Raw genomic sequence first — 23,274 nt, 5'->3', positions numbered from 1 at the left:
AGTAGTCCATGGAAAAAATAATATGCTTACATCACATTTCTTATTGAGTTCAATTCCAACACTCATTCCATCAACATATACATACAACACATATACACCTTATAGGCACACTAAAAAAAAAAGTAATTCATTAAAAAAATACATTCGCAATGCCGTGCTTTATGCGGGAGAAAAGCCTTTATTTCCGTTCTAGGCGTGATAAGGCAAAGGACAGGGATGTGATGCCACCGAAGCCCGTTCGTCCACGGGCAATGAAATACCATGGACTCTTTGGCATGAGCATTGCGAGTCAGCATCTGATTGTTGATGACAAGTGGACGCCAGACTCGTTGATTGAGCAATACTCGGGTTTCACAGATCTATTGAGTAAGTGATTAAAATATCTGAAAAGGTAGACACATATGTTAAATCTTGGTTTAGGTCGTCGCGTGATCTACAAGCGACATGAATCGAGGGCAAATAGAAAGTTGCTCTTAAAACTAAGTAGGCGCTTGAAGACGCAATGCAGTGATGGCCGCACCAAGCTGCAAAAGATCTCGCATGGAAATAATGCGCATAAGATAAGGAACCTTTTGATTAAGCATCGTGATATGCAACGTCTCTATCAAAGGATGCCAATACATATGGTTCTTGATAACATCAATCAGCGCACATTTATCTTGCGCAAGGAGCGAGATCGTCTGGAGTTTCGTTTGGAACAGCGCAAGAATGAATATAGGGAGTTATTGGTTCGTAAAGAATAAGATTTATTTTATCGATTAAATGCTGCATCGGTGTTAGAGAACAAGTTTTCATCTGATTGAAATTATTTAAAAGTAAAATTAATTATTTATGTTCGATTAAATAACTTTCGAAATAAGTTAAACAAGTAAGAAAGCTACAGACGAGTGTGCTCGACTGTAAGATACACGCAATTCTGATTTAATAAATCCATATTCTAAAAATATACCAAAATTATACCCATAAAATAGTAAAATATACCGTAGGCTATTTCTGATTCTACCCTAGTGCCAGCAAATGTCCCAATTTCAATAAACAAAGGTCCTTTTATCATTAATCTCAAGACAACTTTTATATTTTGTATATCGTACGTAAACAGCTTGATCGATCCGATGTTCAAAATCGCATAAAATACGCAAATGAGTTTGTAAGGGGCGAAGAATTAATATCACGTGTGCTCATCAAGAAAATAGAAAACTCAAATGTGCGACTGAAGGCGATCACAACCATTAACACGACATATAAGAAAATGATACAAGTTCTGTTACAGGATGAAATATTCTATGAGCCAATTCTTCGTTCTCTAGATGAAGACATGGAAGATCAGGCCAACTTCATTAAGAATATACTCTTCCTAGGTATGCCAGCAATTACCAAGTTCAAGGAACTGAACTTTGAGTATCGACAGTTAGAAAATAAGTCTCGTAAAAATTTGCAATCCAAAATGCAGATACTTAGCACCCTTTTAAAGCCCCAAAAGACATCGGTTACAGTCCAGAAAGCTAAAGAGCAGCTACCGCCAAGTGCAGATCCAAAACATTATGTTCGTGCAACATCAAGCATGATGGCTCTTAAAGTGGAGCTACGGATCATTGAGAAAACAATCAAGAATCTAAAACTTGTAGTGTTGTGCTCTCAAGCTAGAGAAATTTTTCCAAAGTAAGCCTCCACTTAACACATGAATGTAATATTATAATATTAAATCTTGTCCGCAGTGTAAAAGGAAAATACGAAGGCAATACGAATCTGAAGCGTTTAATCCAATTTAATATTTTAGATCGTAGTAATCTAGATACCAAAATGAAGTGCACGACTGCCCTTCAAAGTGTGCTTATGAATAATCTCTCTGAGGAAGAAATTAAGTGAGTAAATTCATAATAGAAATTGTAATAATGACGTAGTAACAATTTTCAACAGTCGATTAGAGCGTATGTCCGATCTGAAAAAAATGTTAGCAGCAGATGAGAAGTTCGAGATGGATACTTTGGAGTATATAAGAAGTCGTGCAAATGCTTACGTTAGATTCCGGTAAATCGTAGTCAATAAGAATTTGATCAGCTGTATAATATTATTCTGTCTAGAATTTGCCTGTGGAATCTTATTGAAATACTTCGCCATGTCGATCGCCCGCCTAGAACCTTTCATGTTAAGTACAAGAGCTCGTATCTGAAGTTACCATTACTTAAATTTGAGATGCTGAATATGTACGCTGCACCCCCAGAGTTATACGAGGAAAACCGTGAGCTAGAAATTATCTAAATGAAACTTATTAGTATTCATGTTTTCATTCTAGTCGAGAAGGTTATGACAGTGCTGAAACGTAAAGTACATAAGCTAATGAAAGCTTATAAGCCGATTATGAATGAGCCGATTCAGCCAAGGAAGGAAGAATACCATAAAATATTTTTGCAAGGATTCTCTGGTACATGCCCCGACGATGAAGATCGCACTTCAATGATGGCTGTCGAGGACGAATTAATATCTTCAAAGATGACAAATGTACCTAATCGTAAGCAGATAAAGGCTCAAAGTGCCCGACTTATTGAAGCAGCTGCAAAACGAGATGATTAATAATGGTTTTTGTGTCAATATATTTATTTTTCGACACATATGTAACATATTTACATTTAATACACAATAAATACTGATTTATGCAAGAACATTTATGCGAAACTTTTGTAAATTATTATAATATTCTTTTGCATAACCTGTAAAGAGTAAAGTAAAGGTATTTTATTTATGCATCATTTTGTAAAGATTTTCTTATATGAAAATGATCTACCAAAAACAATTGAATTTTAAAGAATAGTTATCGTTGCTGCTGCTGTCAATTGAAATCAAGAATGTAAAATATTATTTCATTTAAATTCAATCGTACGAACACGTAAGACGTTTTTGTAATAAACAAATAAATAAATAAATAATAATAAATATTAAAAAAAAAACAAATAAAAATGCCGTGTTTTATGCGAGAAAAATGCCTATCATATCGCCCTCGGCGAGACAAGACTAAGGATAGGGATGTGATGGCGCCAAAGCCAGTGCATCCTCGCGCTCTAAGATTCCATGGACTATTTGGCATGTCCTACGTACGCCAACATGTTATGGTCGATGAGCGATGGACACCCAACTCTTTGACCGAGCAATTTGGCGGAATGACAGACTTGCTAAGTAAGTGATGGATATATCTTTCAATTATCAATAATCTGTAGCAGAGATTGCATTTTAGATCGCCGTGTCATCTATAAAAAATATGAGACCAAGACTAATCGACAACGATACTTTCGGGAAAGTAAACGATTGAAATTGCAGTGTCGGGATGGACGTGTTAAGCTACAGAATATACTCTCTGGCAATAATACTCATAAGATACGAAACTTTTTAATCAAACATAGGGACATGCAACGTCTTTATCAAAGGATGCCCATTCATCAAGTTGTGGACAATATCAATCAGCGCACATTTGTTCTACGCAAAGAGCGAGATCGCCTTGAATTCCGTCTAGATCAACGCAAGCATGAATACAGGGAATTATTGGTAATTATAAACATTATAAATTATCTTATATTCTTAGTCATAATGTTATTTAAAGCTGGATCGCGCAGTGTTAGAAAATCGCATCAAGTATCGAAATGAGTTTGTGCTAGAGGAAGAGCTCAAATCACGTATTTTTATTAAAAAAATTGAGAACTCCAATGTGCGTTTGAAGGCCATTAAGACCATAAATAATACCTACAAGAAAATTATACAAGTGCTTCTCCACGATGAAATTTTTTATGAGCCCATACTTCGCTCTCTCAGCGGTGACATGGAGGATCAGTCGAATTTCATAAAGCATATTCTCTATCTGGGCATTCCGGCCATCGCGAAGTTCAAAGAGCTCAATATAGAGTTTCGGCAAATTGAGGATAAGTCGCGTAAGAACCTGCAAGCCAAGATGCAAATGCTAACATCGCTGCAGAAACAACCAACTACCCAGATAAGGAATAAGGAAGAGATATCGAAAACAGCAGATCCAAAGCGTTATGTACGTGAGACGCGAAGCATGATGATTTTAAAGCTGGTGCTAAAGTCCATAGAGAGCACCATTAAGGAGGTGAAATTCGTTACATTATGCTCACAGGCCAAGGAAATTTATCCACGGTAAGTCTTTCTTTTTGAATAAATAATTTTAATGGAAGGTGACTATAACCACTGCACATTGGGATGAAATGCCTTTATTTTGGCCATAACCGTAATTTTAAAGCTAGAAAGTTAAAACTTGGAGAATTTGCTGCTTATATTATTTGTGAATTTCGGATTTTTTTATTTTTTATTTTTTTATTTTTTAGTTTTTATTTTTTATTTTTTTTTTTTTTAATCACCTCTAAATCGTTTTCCGGAAAATCATTTGGAATTACCCAGTCAAAAGAGGCCTTGACATTGCGATTTGAATCCAGCCAAATTTTTAGTTAGTCACCCCGACGAAGAGAAACCTTGCTTGTATCTATTGAAATATTTAACCCCCCCGCAAATTCCCGCAAATTAATTAAATGCTACCTGAATATACACATAATAACTCATACTACCACATAAGTTGTTATTTGTTTTCTGTTGTATCTTGCTAGATATGCTCCACGAAACACAAATATTTTAAGGTTAGAACCAACAAAACTAATGCTTACGTATTTCATTAAAAACATGACAACACAAAAACAAATATAATTAAAAACTTATACAAATATTTTCTACATACCATGAAGAACATTTTCCAATTTAAGGTATTTTAATAAGTCAAACTGTTTAAAAATACGACAACGCCAAAATTAAGAAATTTTACTAGTCAGCAAGCTTGCACGCACAACGTGGCAAGAACAGATGACTTTAAACAGCTGGTGCAAGACGAAGGCTGCGCAATAAAATTCAAATTAAATATTTTCGATGTCTAGGGACATTTCTAAGCTTGAAATAATTGCAACATTATTGATATATTAACATGAACTTTTTAGGTTTTTGCCAAAATAAAGGCCTTTCATCCCAATGTGCACTGGTTGGAAATGTTTTACCCGAAAGATAATAAAGCTATGTTTCGTCTGCTTCCTGTTAGCCAGTATAAGCACCTAGATTTTAATGACAAAGCTCTCGTCAATTGAATGGAAGTCAATTATCTTTCAACAATTTAAGATCCTCTTCAGCCATTTTAAATAAAAAACCAAATTAGCTAATTATTAAAGTAAAATTTCGATTAGTAACAATAATTTTAATAATAAAGTTTCTAGAAGTAATTTCATATAGCAGAAATTAAATATAGCTGAAGGTGTTGGTTGCTGTCAATAGTGTAAAATGACATTGACATTTTTAAGTATCCAATGATATATTTTGATGGCTCTTAAAAATAATAGTATATTTATATTCAATTTTTTAAATGGCAATACATGCCACGTATGTAATTAACAACACTTTTTTTAAATAAATTTTTTCTGGCAGGATGAAGAGTCAGGTGGATAACAATGTGAAGCTGCATCGATTAATCGAGAATGATATGTTGGGTCATGAGATGCTCGAGACCAAAATGAAATGCGCTAATGTGCTCAAAGGCGTACTTGTAAACAATTTGTCTGAAGAGGAAATAAAGTGAGTGAATATAATAAATATAAATTGGCCTTCATTAATACCAGTACTGCTCAAAAGTCGACTTGAGCGTATCAGGGACTTAAAAAATATATTGATTGAAGAAGGAGAGCAGGAAAAGGCAACAATGGAGCATATCAAGAATCGTGGCAAGGCATATGTTTTATTGCGGTTAGAATATTCAATTGTCTAACTCTAACAGATCATTAATTTTATTCACACCTTTCAGTGTTAACATTTGGAATTTGATTGAAATTCTACGTCATGTTGATCGACCGCCTAGATCATTGCGATCCCATTATCCAAATTCGTATCTGAAGTTGCCACTCTTGAAATTCGAAATGTTAACTATGCGTGCTGCAGCCCCAGAGATTTATGAGGAAAACAGTTCTGTCATGCTAACTTCACATAAATATTGCATTACTTAATATTTTCATTTACACACAGTTGATAATGTGATGCACTTGCTGAAACGAAAGGTTTACAAACTAATGAAGGGCTACTTGGTGGAGATGAAGCCGGCAATGATTCAGCGCAATAAGGAGGAGTATCATATCGATTTCTTGGCCAGTCGTTACTATTATGAGGCCGCCGAGGATGACGACCAACAGGCAGTCTCCCAAGAGCAAGATTTGCTGCAGGAAAACAAGACCATGGCCCACATACCAAATCGCAAACAAATTAAGGCGGCAAGTGCCAAATTCCTCGAAGATATGGCCAAACGCGATGACTAAATTTTAGTTAAAAATATCAAATTTTAAAGTCATTAGCGTAACACTAAACGTTCAGTGTATGTATGTTTCTGTCCAGGTTGTAAAACGACGAACCGTATAATAAAATAGCGCAGAGAAGAATTAATAAATCGTGAGTTGAACAATGCAAGTGTTGGGGCTATGACGATGTCAGCAGAAGTCGCTAGTTAACTTCATATAATTGATCCAAAATTGCTACAGACCGTCGCTGAATGGGATTTTATTGCTTCAACTTTGGCTTTTACTTTCAGCGGATTGTTGTTGTATTTTTTTTTTTCAGTAGCACCACAATTGTCGGATGAATTGTACCGTTGCCACATAAAATAATTGGAGAAAAATAGTGTCTAGCATTTGTTGTGAATTGCGCAAGAATCCTCATGTTGAACTCATAATTCATATTCTGTAGTTCTTCTGTATGCCCGATATATCATCTCTTAAGTTTGTTGTTTTATTATAAAACTGTTGAAATGTGATCTAAAGTAGTAAATTCAGGAGTTCAATAACCTTCTTTTACTATGTTTAGAATTTTAATTATAATTTTGTTTCAAAAATCCATAAAATCATCTTAGATTACGTAAGGTATTTAAAAATTGGGTCAATGAAGGTATTTAGCTTTTAATGGTGTATATAAATATATCAATGGGCCACATTAATCATTTCCGTTGGCCAATTCAACGAGACTTCCTCTATGAACAACAACAATGGGATTAACTCGACGGTGTCATAAAAATGTAACAACTTTATTTGCCCGAAATGTATAAGTGTTGCCACCGAAGTGATCACAGCAAGTTGGGCTCATCAACACCGAATAGAAAAAAAGACGCTGATGAAAAAAAACGGAACCCAAATGTAGAGACGAGTCTTTTGAGTAGCGCACGCTTCAACTTCAATCTGAGTACATGAGTGCACTTGTTTGTGTATCTCTGATGATGTTTTTATATCTGCGTACACGATATCACGCCGACGCTACGCTGATGAAGACAACTACAACGACAACAACGACGACGACTTTGACGATGGTGATGCTTGCGAGGACGGGAACACGCGAGATCCACACATAAGGCACAAGTGAGGTTATGTAAGCTTCGCTAGACAATCATTGTGGCAACTTGCCACAGCCTCATGGTAGATAGTTCCATAGTCAGGCCAATGTTTATTCATTTTACAGAGAGTAGCGCCCCGAACTCATATTCATAGTGTGAATTTCATACGCCCTTTATGACCGTTGCGGTTTAGTTGTCTCTGACTGCCTCCTGATATAACTTCAAAGAAATTGGGCACAAGTGCTAACAAAAAAAACAACAACTTGTAACTGATATTTGCGGTTGCCCTTAAAAGTTAATTTTGTGGCTTGGCTCAATGAAGAAGCTCGTACAATTGACCAAACTACTCATACTTTGCTACAAATTGTTTGCAGCGGTTTGTCTTTCTTTTGCAAGTGCTCTAAATTAGTTTGTTGTGTAAATATATATAAAAAAGTATTTATTGTATTAATAGGTACACCTCTTAAAATGTGTTTAGAAGCAGTTGTATTTTATTTGCGCCTCAAATAGGTCGCCATGACGCATGATAACTCTTATAATGGGATTAGGGATACTATTTTGTCAATATTTTTTATTTAAAATTATAAAATTATTTTAATTAATAGATTTTCTTAAATATATATATATATACTGTAGTTTTTATATTTTGCGACCATAATTGGGTATATTAATTTTTATGTTACTTTATTTTTGTTGAGTTTTAATAATATATTAAATTTAAATTTATTATATATATTTTATTACGAACAGAAAATATCACTAAAAAAAGTAATTTGTTTTTATATTTTTTTTTTTTTTTAGTATTTTTTGACATATTTAATTTTATTTGATTTGTAATATACACTTCGAAGCAAACCTAATCATAAATTTTCCAATATTTTAATATATTTGGCGAATACTCTAATTTTGTATTAAAACTGGAATTAAAAGTTTATGTTTCTAATTGTGCCACAAATGTTATTGTAGGTTTATTTATATTTTATATATATTTTATTTTGATCTATACTGTTTCTAAAGATATGAGCTGAATTGTGAGAGACAAATGAGGGCAGCTGTCAGGTGTCAGTTTTGATTGACCTGCATCCAACAGACATCTATCCAAACACAAACGTTAAAAGCTATAGACATTAGTAGGAAAACTAATTTGTTATGCCTCGCCCCAAATATCGTTGAGCAAGTAATTCAATTAAAAACATATTTATCATACACAAATCATCATAAATCAAATGAGCGCGTATACGGAGCTGTGGAAATACGTGTATAGAGCTATTAACAAAATGCAATAAGATCAATCAGGTTGATGTGCTCACAATTATGAATTCTGTTGTTAAGGCAATAATAAAAACAAATATATAATTTCACATGACCCATCAATTGGGTTAAAGAAATATTCCATTCATAACTGAAGGGATTGGAGACAATACCCATTAAACCCGATACTTTGCACTCGTGCCCCACAAAAATAAAAAAGTAGCAGTTGCAGTTGCAGTTGCTGTTCCTATAGTTAAATTTTACCATCAAAAACGGTTACAACATTCCCGAAAGCCACAGCCCACAGCTCACAGCCTACGAGAGAGCAGCAGCAGTAAAGAAACCACAGCCAAAAGGTTTCGTTTGATAATTATGAACCTTCTTGAATGTTGGCAGCAGTTTGTGTTTGAAATTATTCGTGAAGGAGTCGCAGTTTCGTGGCAAAACAATTGGTAGTCAGTCAACTTAACGCGGTCTGCGAAACTAGCCAATTTTGTGCTTTTCTACCAGCTGAGTCGTGGCCAGCGATTTTTTTCCTTTTCGTACAATTTGTAATCTGAGGACGGACAGTGAGTAAAAGAAAAACCGCCTCTGCAATACAGCGTTTCCTTGATACCCTTGCTTACGTATTGCAATGTACTAAGTAAGGTAATAATCAGTATTTAAAATAAGTATTTATTTTATTAGATGTATTTTTGTTTTTTTTTTTTTTCAAATCATTAACAAATTCTACCATGTAAGGAACAAATAAATTGTCAATTAGATTTATTTTCTGTACTCAAAACATTGTTAATAAGAAACAAAATAAATTGTCATTACTAGTACAAAAATTTGTATTAATGTAACATTATGTAATACACACTTTACTGTTCGTTACAAAAGACATTCGGAAGCGAAATAGTTTTTAGCTTAGAAGTGTATTTAAATGGATTTGCAGCGCGCATGCAGCTCCTAAGGAATTATCTTGTCAATGGTTGCGCTTCAATTGCGGTCCGGCCTCTGCTTGGGCTGGGCTTTTGTGGAGCGCATATGCTCGGATGGGTGGATGGGATGGGATAGTAGTTAATCCATAGCAGCTACCAACTTGAGCTTCCCTTTGGACATGCATGATTTTTGAGGTGTGTTCCGTTCCTGCTGTGGAGACCGATGCTCGCTCGCATCGTGCCATATTTCTTCTTCATTTGCCGAAATCATTTACATACTGTTATGTAAGTGAGTTGTCGTCACAGTCGCTTCAATTGCAGAAACTCAACTGTTGCATGTTTTATTTAATTGCCATAAACGGCAAATGGATAGAAAGAAAGAGCCATAAATTGACTATACATGTTCGAGTTAGTGAAATAATTTCAAGCAATTCAATCCAAAATTGGCTGGGGTCGTGGTCATGGGTGCGTACCCATTTCTCAATTTGTTTCTCATTTCTTTTTCTCAGCATGACAGGGACATGATTTAATTTGGTAACAATTTCGTTTGCAATTCTCAATTAACATATTATGAATGAATTATTCAATTTAATGATTTCCAATGAAAATATTTAAAACATGTTAGTGCCGTTGCTTTCAATTCATATTTCAATTATAAAATTGTCTTTTTTGCATTGTTCTGTAGGCACTCCTATTTTACTCGCATCGAAAACTCTAATCAAACTGGCTTTTAGCACAAAGCAAAACAATACTTAACAAATATCGGCTATAAATAAATCTGTGTCACCAGCGGAACAGGCCAAACAAAAGTCTAAATGAATACATTCGAACCATTCATGATTATGCAATTTATAAAATTAAATGAGAATGTCAAACACGCAAACGAACACAAAAGATGTTGAGCAATAAACTTGCTTTGGGTTCTAACTCTTTTCGTACCTAAACTTTCCCAGAGTCCGAAAATCAAAAGACTTAAGCAGCGAACTGAACTTGGCCATCACAGTATTGGAAAACGCCATACATAAATATAGTAATAATGTTGTTTAATCTACCTAATTAAGTGAGCCTCATAAATATTCACAAATCATAGATAAGAATTACAGCTATTTGGCAATTTTGGTTGCTTCAGCTTCAGTTCCATGTTGCACGTTCCATTTCGTGTTGGGATGCCATTAAAAGTGCTCACCCGTTAAGCAGAGAAGTTAGTTCTAAGGTAAAAACAAATGATCTCAAACACTAGTTATAATATCTATAAATATGAATTTCCTGTGGTGTAACTCGCTTGGCTTCAATTTTGGGCGTACATCAGCATAACCAATGATTATTTTAATTAAATAATATGATAAAAGACAAAGCCAAATATACGCCCAGATGTCAATGGCAAAATGCAAAATAAATGTCAGAGTCGTCTTGTTTCTTATTAGAGCCACAGATACCCTGTAAATTGTGGTTCTAAATATGATGGTGGCAACAGATACATGAGCACACTGTGAAACTTGTAATAATATCAGCATAGGGTAGAACCTTTGCGTTATACCCTGAACAAGTTGTTGTAATTATGCAATTGTATGGCAGAGTATCATTCTTTGGTTCTCGCAGCCAACCAGCTGCTGGTCTATGCAAATTTTATGTCTTTATGCCGATGCTAAATAATTATATACATACAGCTGCTGTGCTGTGGTTATCAGCAAATTGAAACAACAGCCGAAACGAAACGACAAGACAAGACCTTAGGACCCCAAAGACCCCAACCATTGTCGATTGCAGCAACGCCCACGATTTTGGCCAAGTCAAATGCAAGGCAACTCAAGCTAACTAGTTGCTCGCTTGTTGCCCTTCAACAACAGCAGCAACAGCCACGGCAGCAGCTGCCTGTGCATTGTTTTTGCAATTTGTGTGTACATTGTTGTGCCTAACTGTAAAGCGTGATAATGCAAACATTATACACTTCATTTCATTTGGATTGAAATTGGCTGGCTTTGGTGGCTTTGCTGGCTCTCAATACCTCAATTAACTCATTATGCGCATGCGCAACTTCATGTATTTACTTAACTGTTTGTATGTTCAAGCGATGCCTATCAAACAGAACCCTACACGACAGTTTTCCAGAAGCTTAAGATCCAAGATAAGCCGCATTGAGCGCGCTTCGTGTTACCTCAGAATTTTGGGGGCTTTGGAGTTGTGTAATAAACTCGGAAACAATGAATGCATCTTCATTACAAATATTTTTATATTTTCCTCATTTCTGTATTTAAATTTGGAATGACAAGTTTTTTAAATAGCTCATAGTTAATTAAATTCCGTGATATTCTTCTCTTATTTAGGCTGTACTTTTTACGGATGAATACTTGCTATATATTGTGCTACTTCAGAGTTGGACATCACCTCAAAGTTTAGCCCAGTAAGAGCCGATGCAATACGTTAGTTAAAAGCTCCGAAGAGATGAAATGTTTAGAATTGCTATTTAGAAGCTTAAAATTTTATTCCGATGAGAAATTTATTGATCTAAAGGGTTACGACTGAAACTAAAATATATATTATATATTTTGAATTAAACTTTTATTTAAACCATAGAAGTAGCCACATAACAATGTATTTGTGTAGGGGGTTTATATATTGCAACTTGGAAGACGTCTATGGATATGAATCGGGATGCACTAAAGAATAAATAAAGCTTTATTAGCAATTATTATTATTTATTAGACAATTATAGCAGTTGCAATTACCTTTGTGCCACCGAAACGAATATTAATGAATTGGGCGTCAATGATTTATGTTGTGATTATAGCCATTTGAGATTTGCTTGCTGCTCATCTGCATAGATAAATTGTTTTTTGTTGTGGATTTTTGTATTTGTAGAATATGTTTAAAGCGACCCGGGACTATGTCTCAATCTTGACGAGAGACATTTACTCGGTGGCAAATATAGCATATATTTAATATATTTTTTATCTTCAAACTCCTCAGGATCGACCCGACAGTTCGGAACTTTAAAAAGTGACGCCCTCTTATATGGAACAAATGATGGTGTGCTTATTGACAAGTGAGGTGAAATTGAACAAGGTATTGATGCGATACTATTTACAGTTATGTGCTTCTGAAAATAATCTGGAAGTATATGGTTATAATAAAATTTATTTATAAATTTATTCGGTTATATAATTAAAAACTCACCTAAAATGTACCATTACTTTGGTATAGACTGTTGACCGTCTAGGGTTTCCAATATGAATTGTCTCTGCGACATTTTGGATTCGTTGAAAAAGCGGCACCATTCCGTTGGCCAGCTACAGGACTTGCTGGGAAGCGTTGCGAATGGTTTTCGCACGCCAAGGCCAGTCAGCAGAGAGAATAAACTCAGCATGAACAGCACAGATAGCGAGAAGAATAATATGAAAACGAAAAGTTCCTCAAGCAGAGTTCTGCAATGACTGGCAATAGATCCAAGTCGTTTAGCACCAGACGAATTTTGTTCATAATTTTCAGACATTTCTATTAAGAAATCGATTAAAGCCCAAATAAAAAACAATCGTTATTCACTTTATAATTTTTCCCATTTAATTTAGAAGCCGAAAAATGTGCGTGTTGAGCGCCGAGACTGCGTGATTAGCTAATCTTGAACGTTAGCATAATCGTAAAACGTTTTAAAATTTTGGTGTTATTTTTTTTAAATAAAAAATTGTTTAAAAATTTGAAAGCCAAACAGATGCTTTCAGCTTGAGCTGAGCACATGAAATGAAATGGAATATAGACCAGCCTTAGTACTTTCCCAGAATTTCGAAAATCATCGCCTACTGACAACAAAAATGTACACACTTGGCCGGCAAGCGAGACAACTTTCTCATTCTCAACTCATTTGATCAGCTCAATTGGTGTAATTGAAACCCTTTAACGGTGTTTAAGAGCCCATTAGACTGGCGTTTGATGTGATTGAATTATTGGACACTTAAATGGGCGTCCCAAAGAGATACGGGGCTGACTGGACTACCTTGTGATGCAGCCAATGCATGCTGTCCATGTCCAATACCCTGCTCCCCATCCCATGATGATGGCTGAAGAAACGTGAAAACTTTTGCGCAGTTAACAATTTGGCACCTCTTGAGGCATTCACTTACTTATTGTTGTTATTGCCACGTTAGGCACTTTAAGCGTCATCACATCTTGGCCCATTGCTATTCCCCCAAATTGGAACTGGAAGCCTTGCACATATTATTGGATCGTCTTGGCTCGTCTGTCTGGAGTGTTAATGAAGATGTTACCGAATGATGCACACGTCTGGTACTTCATTAGTACGGAAGTGATATACATGTTGAATGTGAGCCGAGAGACCGTCAAGTCAAGTGGAGGACTTACTTGATGCATGTTTACGGTAATTGCAATTTAATTTGATTAGTCCATGGCAGGTTATGTAATGCCTGTTATTTAACATTGATTTGACGATACGAACCCGGTCACAGCTACCAACGAATAAGTTGATAATTATGCCTTCAAATCATCGAAATGGGAGCCAGAGTCTCATAAAGTTTGGTAGCCTATTGAGAGCACACAATTGTTGAGTGCAACTGGAATTGCGTAAATAGGAAACTGTAACAATTTAATTCAAGAATAATTCAATAATTCCCTTTGTATGAACATACATACATTTTTTAAGGTCTTTTCTGACAATTATAGTTACTGCAGTTGTTATATCATTTAGTTGCAATTGCAACTGCAACTGCAACTGTGGCTAAGTGCTGAGTGATAAGCCCAAGCCCAAAAGGTGCAGACAGCAGGCCCAACAATGGTTGAACGGGATCGTTACACAATAACCCACAAAAGACCTCAGCTAAGCGCTGAAAACCCATAGCCCGAGTAACCCAAAAATTGTCGTAATACAGTTTATAGCTTTGAGCTTCTAACAAAAAAGCGCCAGCTATGTGTCTGTCTGACTCTCTGACTGTTAGTATCTCAGACTCTGAGTGTGTGTCTGTGTGTGTGTTTGTGGGAAATTACCGCAACGACAAATAAATTACAACAATGCTTAAGGTCAAGTGATTTTGTGCAGAAATAAGGCATATAGAAAACATATTGTTGAAGTCGGAGATGCCATGGCTGCTTTTTTTGATAACCAAAGAAATGAATAGTCGCCCGCAAAGGAAACGTGCCTAACTCTCAACGCTGGGGGTCAAATGCCGCAAAGGTAACGACGAGCGACTTTGCTGGTTGGATCATCATCATGATCATCGTAATCGTCATCATCATCATCGCATTTCAACACTGCCAAAGGCAGCTTCAGTCACAGTTAACTATACAGCCGCCAGACAAACGGGCCAACACGTGGAGCTCTTTTGGCTCCCCAAAAAATTGATTGCCACTTTAGAAGGCCATTTGGCTGCCGTGGTATGAATCAAGAATGTCTTCAATTGCAGACAAACGGCTAAGTTCATTGAGGTTGCACTCTGCCATCACATTGGATTGCCTCTGACATTACCCATCTTTTCGGGGAGTGTTGGATGCAAACAAATTGGGGCGTCAATTTGTAACTAGTATGCCTGCTCGTTAATTATATTCGCATTAGCTACCAAATTATTGAACGGTGAAAATACATAGGAGATTACACGAATTGGAAGCTTCTAATTTGATAGTTATGACACTCTTACGGTCTGAGAGAAGTAATTGAAAAATCTGACAACCGTATAATTTGGGAGTTTAAGGTAGTCAAAAAGCTCGCTAATATGTTAATATAAAAATTCTACTTTAAACAGAAAGATATTTTGTCGTAACATGTGCTTATATGCTTATTTTTCAGAGATTATTAAATTTACTTCAAAAATATTTCAATATAAATTATCCATGATTAAATTTTTTAACTACTATATAACACGTTTATAAATACTTTTTTTTCCTTAATATAATCACGTACAATATATTGACATAGGTTTGTTGAGCTTTTTTAATCTCAGAAATGATTTGCATGGCTACAAAAATTTAACAACTGCCAACAAATTTTTTGGCAACTTGGCAAGTTTTGTAATTTTATTCGCGTGCACATTTTTTCGAGTAGCTTATTTGTTTTTTATTTTTATGGGGATTTTTTATACCGTTCCTTTAAAAGTAAAGAAAGAAAAAATAACATTATCACAACAAGCAACGTGATTTCCGGAAGTTAAAGCGCAACAAAAGGCGCCTGCGCAAATGTTGTCGCTGTCGAATTGATTGTGGTTGTTGCTGTTGCTGCTGCTGCAACTGCGAAGAAGCTGAAGAAGAAAGTCGTGCGACAACAGCTGCCACGGCAGCCCAAGTCAACTTGCCATCCTGTTTTTCGTACGAATAATGTCATTTGTGTTTGTTTTATAACCAAAATTACAACAACTTGCCACACCGAACGACAAGAGGCAAAATCAACATGCAACCCGCATAATTGTTGCCTCGCTCTAAGCAATGACGAGGGTGATGGGAGCTCGTATGTCAATTGCTTATCCTAACAATTGAAGAACTTTTAATTCATTTAAGATTATTTGTTTTTATTTTAATTTATTGTGATTTCTTGCTGCTGTTGTTGCTTGGCAGCTGACGGACGGGCCCCACAGACCTAAATTAAATTAGCTGACAACGAGGCGAAAAGTTAACTATTTGTTTTGAGCAAACACCTGTCTTGATTGCACAGTTTGCTGCTGCAGTTCCTCATTGGTTGCTTGCAAGACAGATTCGTTGAATTTTGAAATGAAACTAGTACGAAAGCTACAGTCGAGTGTACTCGAGATACCCGCTACCCATTGTGAATAAAAGTAAAACAGTGTGGCATTAACTTTAGATTATTCCAAATTATTATTCTAAAAAGTTCTAGAATATACCGAATGTTATATTTGGTATATAAATACATTCAAAATATATCATTGAGAATAAAGAACATAAGATTCTCAGACGAAGCATTTAGGTCTTGATTAAAATATATGTATGAGTTTTTTGCCGCAATAAGTTCTACTTTATTTTATATAGAATACATATGCGAATTGTATAATTGCCAGAACGATTCTTTAAAATGAAAGTTACTAAATCAAGCATATAATAACGAAAGTAAAAGAAAGTGGTTTAACGCCTTTAAATTTCACCTGCAGCGCAACAACATAAATCATCGAAGAAGAAGTTTCCAGCATTTCTGAGATTGCAAAAGCAAAATTCAAGGCCAAAAGAAAAATTGCGTCATCCGCTGATGTGGCTTTCTAAGTATTTTATTTTGCAAGAATTAATTTCGTATTAATACAAATCTTTCTTTTGAATGCGTGTAAAAATAATTATGAAAATATAGCTGTCATGGCAAAACGTAAATTAGCATTAAAGAAATGAGAAAGAACCCGTCGAAGATTGAAAGCTTTCGTTGCTTAATTAGCTGTTTCTGATCAAATGATCTTTTTGCCCTCTGGAGCCACAGTTGGCCAACCTTTTCAACCATTCTTGGATCACGGCTAATTCTGTGTTCTTCGTATGTATTTATTTTTAGTGTGTTGCTGCGGCGAAATTGGAATCTCGGAGTGTGGCTGAAAATTAATGTTCTAACATAAATTTGTATTTCAGATTTTAAAGGCCAGAATGAGATGAGACTGTGTAAAATATTATTTTGAGCTTCGTGTGTCGTGACTTAATGACCTTTTTGCTGTTGCTGCTATTGCTTTGGCATCAAGTTGAGCATATTAATTATTATTGGCAGACACTTTACAAGGCAGCCAAGCTGGAAATAATATAAAAACAAAGAGTTTTAATGACGGGCAGCGCTAATTGAAGTTTAATTTTTTATGCACTTCAGTTTCGGCCTCTAATTAATTGTTAATCTCTTCGTCATTTTGAAATGAATAGAACCTGTCCTATCCTGTCTGCTAGTCCAAAAGTTCAGTGAAGGTCATTCTTGAATACCATACAAATTATTTAAGTAAGAGACACCATCCAACAATCCAACAAATGCCAATTAACGCATTTGCACTCGGCAAGTCCAATTTAATCACAGCCCTAATGAAGTCTTCACAGCTTCCTCCACTTAACCATTCCTCATGCACTTCAGAAACTACTCAACGCTCACCGCTTGACCTTTCAATTAATCATCTTTAATTTATTTGTGCATAGTCAAAAGTATTTTCCAGTTTTATGCAATATAATGTTACCAGTAGCTGCTTGTCATCTCGTCTAGTTTTTCAAGAGTCTATTAATTTTCACACCATCGGTCAGGTTTCTTTAAACACAACGAAACTCTGATTTGCATAATTGAATATTTTATGGCTTATTTTTTGTTTTTCTATGCGTTTGCTAGGCATATGTATGTTGTGAATAAAATGTAAATAAAACTAGTTTACCGTGAATGTTGTCCAAGACACATTTCTATTTGTATTTAGGGTTTTGCAGAGTTCAGTCAACCTTTTAGATCTGTCAGAGATTAGAATGTTATGCAAGACTAAAGAAGTAAACTTATATACATATAAATTTGAGTGGGGAATAACAATTTTCTTCACCGAAGATAGAAATCATATCGACAAATAACTGTGTGAATTGTGCAAACTCATGAGTGTTTGTTGAAAATAATTAATTATCAATTGATGTGCTCACCAATTTATTATAGCCTTTTGAATAACAAAGAACTGCGGTATATTCGCATAATCTGCATGAAAGGCCCTTCAATTTGATTGTATAACAGTCCCCAAAACTAATGGCGAATTCGCTAAGCTCCGGCTTCTATTTGCAACACCGCCTATGGCCATTTGAAAAGGTAGCGCCACGAAATTAGAGCAGATAAATATACGAAATAATATTAAACAATTGCAGAAATTGATTTTCAGAGAAGAAGAGCAAACAATGGAAACGTCACATCATCACAAAAGTTACAAACACACAATAAATAATAATAATAAATGAATACGCTATTTGCAATGACACAATAAATAAATCGAAAAACAATTTTGCACCACAAACTGTGAAATACTTCCAACAAATATTATTTCTCTTTAAATTTGAAGCGATCTCCATTGATAAAATGGAGATCAGTGGGTGAGTGGCACAGCGAAAAAAAAAGTGAAAACAAATGTCTTGGCATAGGGAAACAGAAAAATGCGCTAATTGTGAGTTATGTGCGCTCGATCGGGTTATTGCCAACACAAAGGATGACATTTTGCATCAAAAATGGCCTATTAATGGTCACTCAGAGCATAGGCCGGGCGTAAACAATGGCAACAGCAATTGCTACTCGAAGTGCTTTCTTTGAGCAATCCAAAATAACAATTGAATCCGATGGAGGAACCACAAATCAAACACTCGTAACAATGAGAAATCGTTCGCATTAGCCGCAATTGTTTGGCACTTTTTTTTTTTTAAGTCAGTTTGAAATGCATTGGGCCACACACAATGTAATTTTGATAAATCGTTATGTCACAGATTTAATAGATTTTTTTTTATTTGAATTAAGATGCTGTTTAATTGGCATTCTATATAATATTTTTTTTATATTATTTCCTTTTAATTGTAATTTTTTAAATGCTGTTCGTGCATTGAGCCAAATACAATGTTAAATCATAGATTTAATATATTTTTTGATGCATTGTTAGTATAGCAGGCCGATATACCAACATTAACATAAACATATCGATAAACGGTGCATATTAATATAATATAAGTGTGATAACATCTTAGAAAAGAATGCACCATCTGTAGCACATGTGAAGAAAAATAATTGGTAGTGAGTGGTTGCGGAAATACTATGAGTTATTTGATTAAACCTTATAAGCTTCTACATATTAGTATTCAAATAAAGCTACTATTAAATTGGCATCTTCTACATTATAATTATTAATTTATTTTAAGTGCATGAGAATTTAATATTCAATACAGTTTTGTTGTATGGCTTGCATTGGACTTCCGGCAAGTTATTCGTATCAGAGAAAGAGAAACTAAGGCCAATACATGCTTATCAACCCAATCAGCAAGCTGCAATTAGCCGAAATTGCATTAAAGTACACGCTTTAAAAACTGTTACAAATTCTCTGAGCTGCTGGATAACATCCGCTTGTCAGCAAGCTTAAGACACAATTCCCACTTGAAAAGTTGACGGCTAGAAAAACGTGTGAATATTATGAAATTTAAATTGCATTTGGATGCAGCACTACTGCCAAGCTGAACGCTGTTTTACTTAGTGTGTAATAAGTGGACTGCACTCCCGGAAAAAGGGAAAATCCAAGCAAGTCAACAGAAGAAGCATTAAACAAACTAAAAGTGAGCTTCATTGTGCCTTTTGTCGGTCTTGTCTTGCTCGAGTTGAGCTAAGTTTGGTGTATTTATCATCTATTGTGATCAGCTGAGATTTGTGTGTCCTGTCATAAAACCTATTTTTTCATTTGCGCAGAATTACATGTTTTGAGCATAAAACAAAACCGAAAGAAACTAAATAATTTCTTGGAATTTAAAACTGTTTGTTTTGCACTGAATTGTCTGCGAATTAAATAATTCGAATTTATCATTTTCATAATCATGAAAATGTTAGCTAGGAAAGCTTTTTCTCTTTATCTTTTTGCAGATGTCTTGAAAATGTGCAAATTTCATTGGATTTAAAGTGTTTTTTTATAATTGTGTAACTCACGTAGCAGTCGTATTTTTTATCTTTAACGTGATAACTTGTAGAAATAGTATTTCAGCAATTGTTTATGATTACTCAAAACTTCCTTTAGTTTACGACATGTCTTTTCGATTAAACAGAATTATTAATTTCGTTTCGTTTATTTAAAATTATTAATTTAGCTGGTAAAGATAATATTAGATTATAAAGACTGATAGTTTATATCTATTATTTATATGAGTTTTTTATATTAGTTTCTATTTGAATTGAATATAACAATTTCGCGATTATATACAATGGCGTTGCAGAAATCGGCTAATAAATAATATATCCGATGGTTTGTCTTAATAATTTTAAATTGTTAGACATGTACATCAGTCACATTAATTTAATTAGTAGACATAAATACTTAGGAAAATGAACACTAAAGAAATTAGAAGTATGTCAAATGAGATTGTTACCTAATCGACTTTCTCCACTCGAAACTGAATATTATTTAACACAAATTTGTAGACTATAAACTCAATATCCATCGCTGAAGGGTAAATAAGCTGCAAATTGAATTAAGTTCAAGAGGTCAGGATGAGCCATATGCCCTTCATTGTGTCAGCTATGGAGTGAGTCGCTTTGATAGAGATGTCTGCAATAAATTGTGAGTCCCCGTGGCAGTATTCACACTCACACTTATACCGCTAATCCCATCCTCAACTTATGCAACGACTCGCTGATACAAAAGCGACGTTTTGGCGTGGCCCAGTGGACCTAATGCCAAGCTCAAGTCATCTTCGATTTTCACACGCGTCCCAAACACAAAGCGACATAGAGCGACGGCAACAACGATTAGTGTGTCAGCAGTTTGCCTTTGGTCTCCGGCAGGAATAGTCCCAGTATGGTGAATCCAATGGCGCACACGCCAGCCGACATGTACATGGTGGCAGCCAGGCCAGGGCCAAAGATCATGAGTGGATAGATTTTCAGAGAGACGAAAATAAAGGCACTCAGCGTGGCCATGCAAATCGAGGTGCCGATGGAGCGAATCTGTCAGACGAAGGAAACATATTTATTACACTTCTTTCAGTTGGATTATTGTTATCTTTCTTCCACTCACCTTAGCTGGCAGATTTTCGATTATGATTATAAAGATAAGCGGTATGACGCCTACAGACGCAATAAAGGCTACGAAGCACATGAGCAACAACGACAGCCAATTATTCGCAGCCAGAAATTCTTTTGGAGCCAAGCTGGACAGCAAGCCGATGCCCAATTCTCCAAGTCCCATGCATCCCATCGAGGTGAGCAACATCACACGACGACCCAAGCGATCCACGAGTGCAACGGCACACAAGATGCCCACGACCTGAGCTGCACCCACGATAATAGTGCAGGTATTTGGTTCGATTTGTGTCTCCAGCTCTCCAAATATGTGCGAGGTATAGTTAAAGAGGGCAAAGCTTCCCGACAGCTGATTCGAAACAAGCAGCGTGAAATTGAGTCCAAAGATCTTCAGTGTGGGCCAGTTGACTGCAAAAGTGAAGACAAGTTAGATTGCTGTATAAAGCTTAAATCTTCTTTCTTCTTTTATGGTTACTCACAAAAATCTTTCCAGGTGACATCTTGTTTGACCCCGCCACTAAGCACTTGTTGTCTGAATGTCTCAAACTCAATTTTAGCCGAATCATGATAAGCTGACTCATTATCAGCGCTAGATGAGTGCAAGTTCTTATAGAAGTAAAATGACTTCTCGGCTTGGGCATCGCGACCCTGACGGAGCAAGTACTGTGGCGTCTCTGATAAGCCGATGATGGCCAACAGATAGATGACTGGGAAGGCGATGGCAATGCACGGCATGAGATAGTAGCTGAGATAGGAGGCCAGTGAGAAGCCGACAATCATGCCTATGCTAACATACATCATGGCCATGGAAGATAGTGCTCCGCGTACGCTAAAACCAAAAAATTACAAAATATTCCGAAATCCCATTATACAATGTGATAGAGTATAAATCTTGCGGAACAGCTTATCAAACACGTACACTTCCTATCATTTTTCTAGCGAACGATGCATTCGGTTCAATTATAAGCGTAGTATCTCAAGTTAATCAGCAATTGCCAATACAAAGTGCGCACTTGAATTTGGATTGACCATAAGTTGGTCTGAATGACTACTCACTTGTTATCAGATATTTCGGCTACGAATATGGGTAACACCACATAACATCCGCCACCCGACACGCCGGCTAGGAATCGTCCAGCATATAAGTACGTCACATCTTGGGCCGAATAGATAAGAATCCAATAGATCTACGAGCAAATTGAGTCATTGGGGAAGCACTTCAAGTGAAAGACATTCATTCTCTTTACCATGTTGGGTATGGCCAGAAGATACATGCACAACTTGCGTCCCAATCGATCCAGCAGCAGCCCAAAGATAATGTTGCCCGTCAGCGCACCCAGACCGATCAATGAACCCACCCAGGAGATCTCATCGATGCTGATGGGTTTGTCCAATGGAGTCTCCTCAGATCCAAGCAGTGGCAGCGACGGCGCCAGCCAGCCGACACCAACACCATGTGTAAATGTCATGATGTGAACTGTCGAGTATGTGCACATAAGTATGTATTTAGATATGTAATTTTCCATCACTTCGAACACTAAGAGTAACACCAACACCAACCTGTCATGGTGGCTATGACTTGCCAGCGATACCGCGCACTAAAAACGCTTGACTTCTGGTTATTGACACTGTAAACCATTTTGATAATTTATACAAAAGTACGTGCGCCTTTTATGTTTGGCTTTAATTAAATGTGAAACTCTTAATTAATATGCACAGTTCCTCATCCGCCAGCCTACTGAGCATTCTGAATGGGTCTTGTGTACGTTTTTATAGTGGAAATCACGATCATCACTTTAATAAATGTTCCATAAAGCGTGTGGCCGAGATTAGATAGGTGTCGGCTTAAGTGCTGCTCCGGTCGTTCGTTGGCTACTTCACTAGAATAGGGTTTATCGTCTCGAACGTGAGCAGCTCAAGTAGTAATTGGGGAATTTCGTGATTTACTAGTATGCTCTATGTATATTAAAAATAACTTCTGAATTCATAACAGATCATTGTTGAATCAAAAT

The 23,274-nt window shown here is 36.0% G+C and overlaps 3 protein-coding genes and 1 long non-coding RNA gene across 6 annotated transcripts; 2 read left to right on the top strand and 2 right to left on the bottom strand.

Moving 5' to 3' along the window:
* The first annotated feature begins 44 nt into the window (after positions 1 to 44).
* On the top strand, positions 45 to 2,673 carry LOC133837660 (uncharacterized). The gene is made up of 7 exons (XM_062268501.1): positions 45 to 366; positions 421 to 728; positions 1,100 to 1,659; positions 1,716 to 1,862; positions 1,918 to 2,028; positions 2,082 to 2,239; positions 2,294 to 2,673. Exons 1-7 carry the CDS (start codon positions 150 to 152, stop codon positions 2,569 to 2,571), a joined length of 1,779 nt encoding a protein of 592 aa, XP_062124485.1. The 5' UTR covers positions 45 to 149; the 3' UTR covers positions 2,572 to 2,673.
* Positions 2,674 to 2,862: 189 nt separating this feature from the next.
* On the top strand, positions 2,863 to 6,472 carry LOC133837566 (uncharacterized). 2 transcript variants are annotated; one of them, XM_062268370.1, is made up of 7 exons: positions 2,863 to 3,171; positions 3,230 to 3,537; positions 3,593 to 4,143; positions 5,467 to 5,613; positions 5,671 to 5,781; positions 5,840 to 5,997; positions 6,058 to 6,472. In XM_062268370.1, exons 1-7 carry the CDS (start codon positions 2,955 to 2,957, stop codon positions 6,342 to 6,344), a joined length of 1,779 nt encoding a protein of 592 aa, XP_062124354.1. In that variant the 5' UTR covers positions 2,863 to 2,954; the 3' UTR covers positions 6,345 to 6,472. The 2 variants fall into 2 exon arrangements, with proteins under 2 accessions (XP_062124354.1, XP_062124355.1); XM_062268371.1 differs by lacking the exon at positions 2,863 to 3,171 and having other exon boundaries at positions 3,395 to 3,537; positions 3,606 to 4,143.
* A 5,644-nt stretch (positions 6,473 to 12,116) lies between these two features.
* Positions 12,117 to 13,316, bottom strand: LOC133837755 (uncharacterized). Of its 2 annotated transcripts, none has more exons than XR_009893859.1 (3): positions 12,754 to 13,316; positions 12,306 to 12,676; positions 12,117 to 12,236 (listed from the first exon to the last, which is right to left on the bottom strand). It is a non-coding gene; the product is annotated as an uncharacterized LOC133837755 (long non-coding RNA). The 2 variants fall into 2 exon arrangements; XR_009893858.1 differs by having other exon boundaries at positions 12,306 to 12,687; positions 12,754 to 13,314.
* Positions 13,317 to 20,415: 7,099 nt separating this feature from the next.
* On the bottom strand, positions 20,416 to 23,009 carry LOC133838177 (facilitated trehalose transporter Tret1-like). The gene is made up of 6 exons (XM_062269175.1): positions 22,823 to 23,009; positions 22,510 to 22,739; positions 22,319 to 22,449; positions 21,742 to 22,091; positions 21,258 to 21,670; positions 20,416 to 21,187 (listed from the first exon to the last, which is right to left on the bottom strand). Exons 1-6 carry the CDS (start codon positions 22,899 to 22,901, stop codon positions 20,990 to 20,992), a joined length of 1,401 nt encoding a protein of 466 aa, XP_062125159.1. The 5' UTR covers positions 22,902 to 23,009; the 3' UTR covers positions 20,416 to 20,989.
* Positions 23,010 to 23,274: the final 265 nt, after the last annotated feature.

This window comes from Drosophila sulfurigaster, chromosome 2R (assembly GCF_023558435.1).
Source record: "Drosophila sulfurigaster albostrigata strain 15112-1811.04 chromosome 2R, ASM2355843v2, whole genome shotgun sequence".
NCBI lineage: Eukaryota > Metazoa > Arthropoda > Insecta > Diptera > Drosophilidae > Drosophila > Drosophila sulfurigaster.
This window is presented reverse-complemented; position numbering and strand designations above follow the sequence as displayed.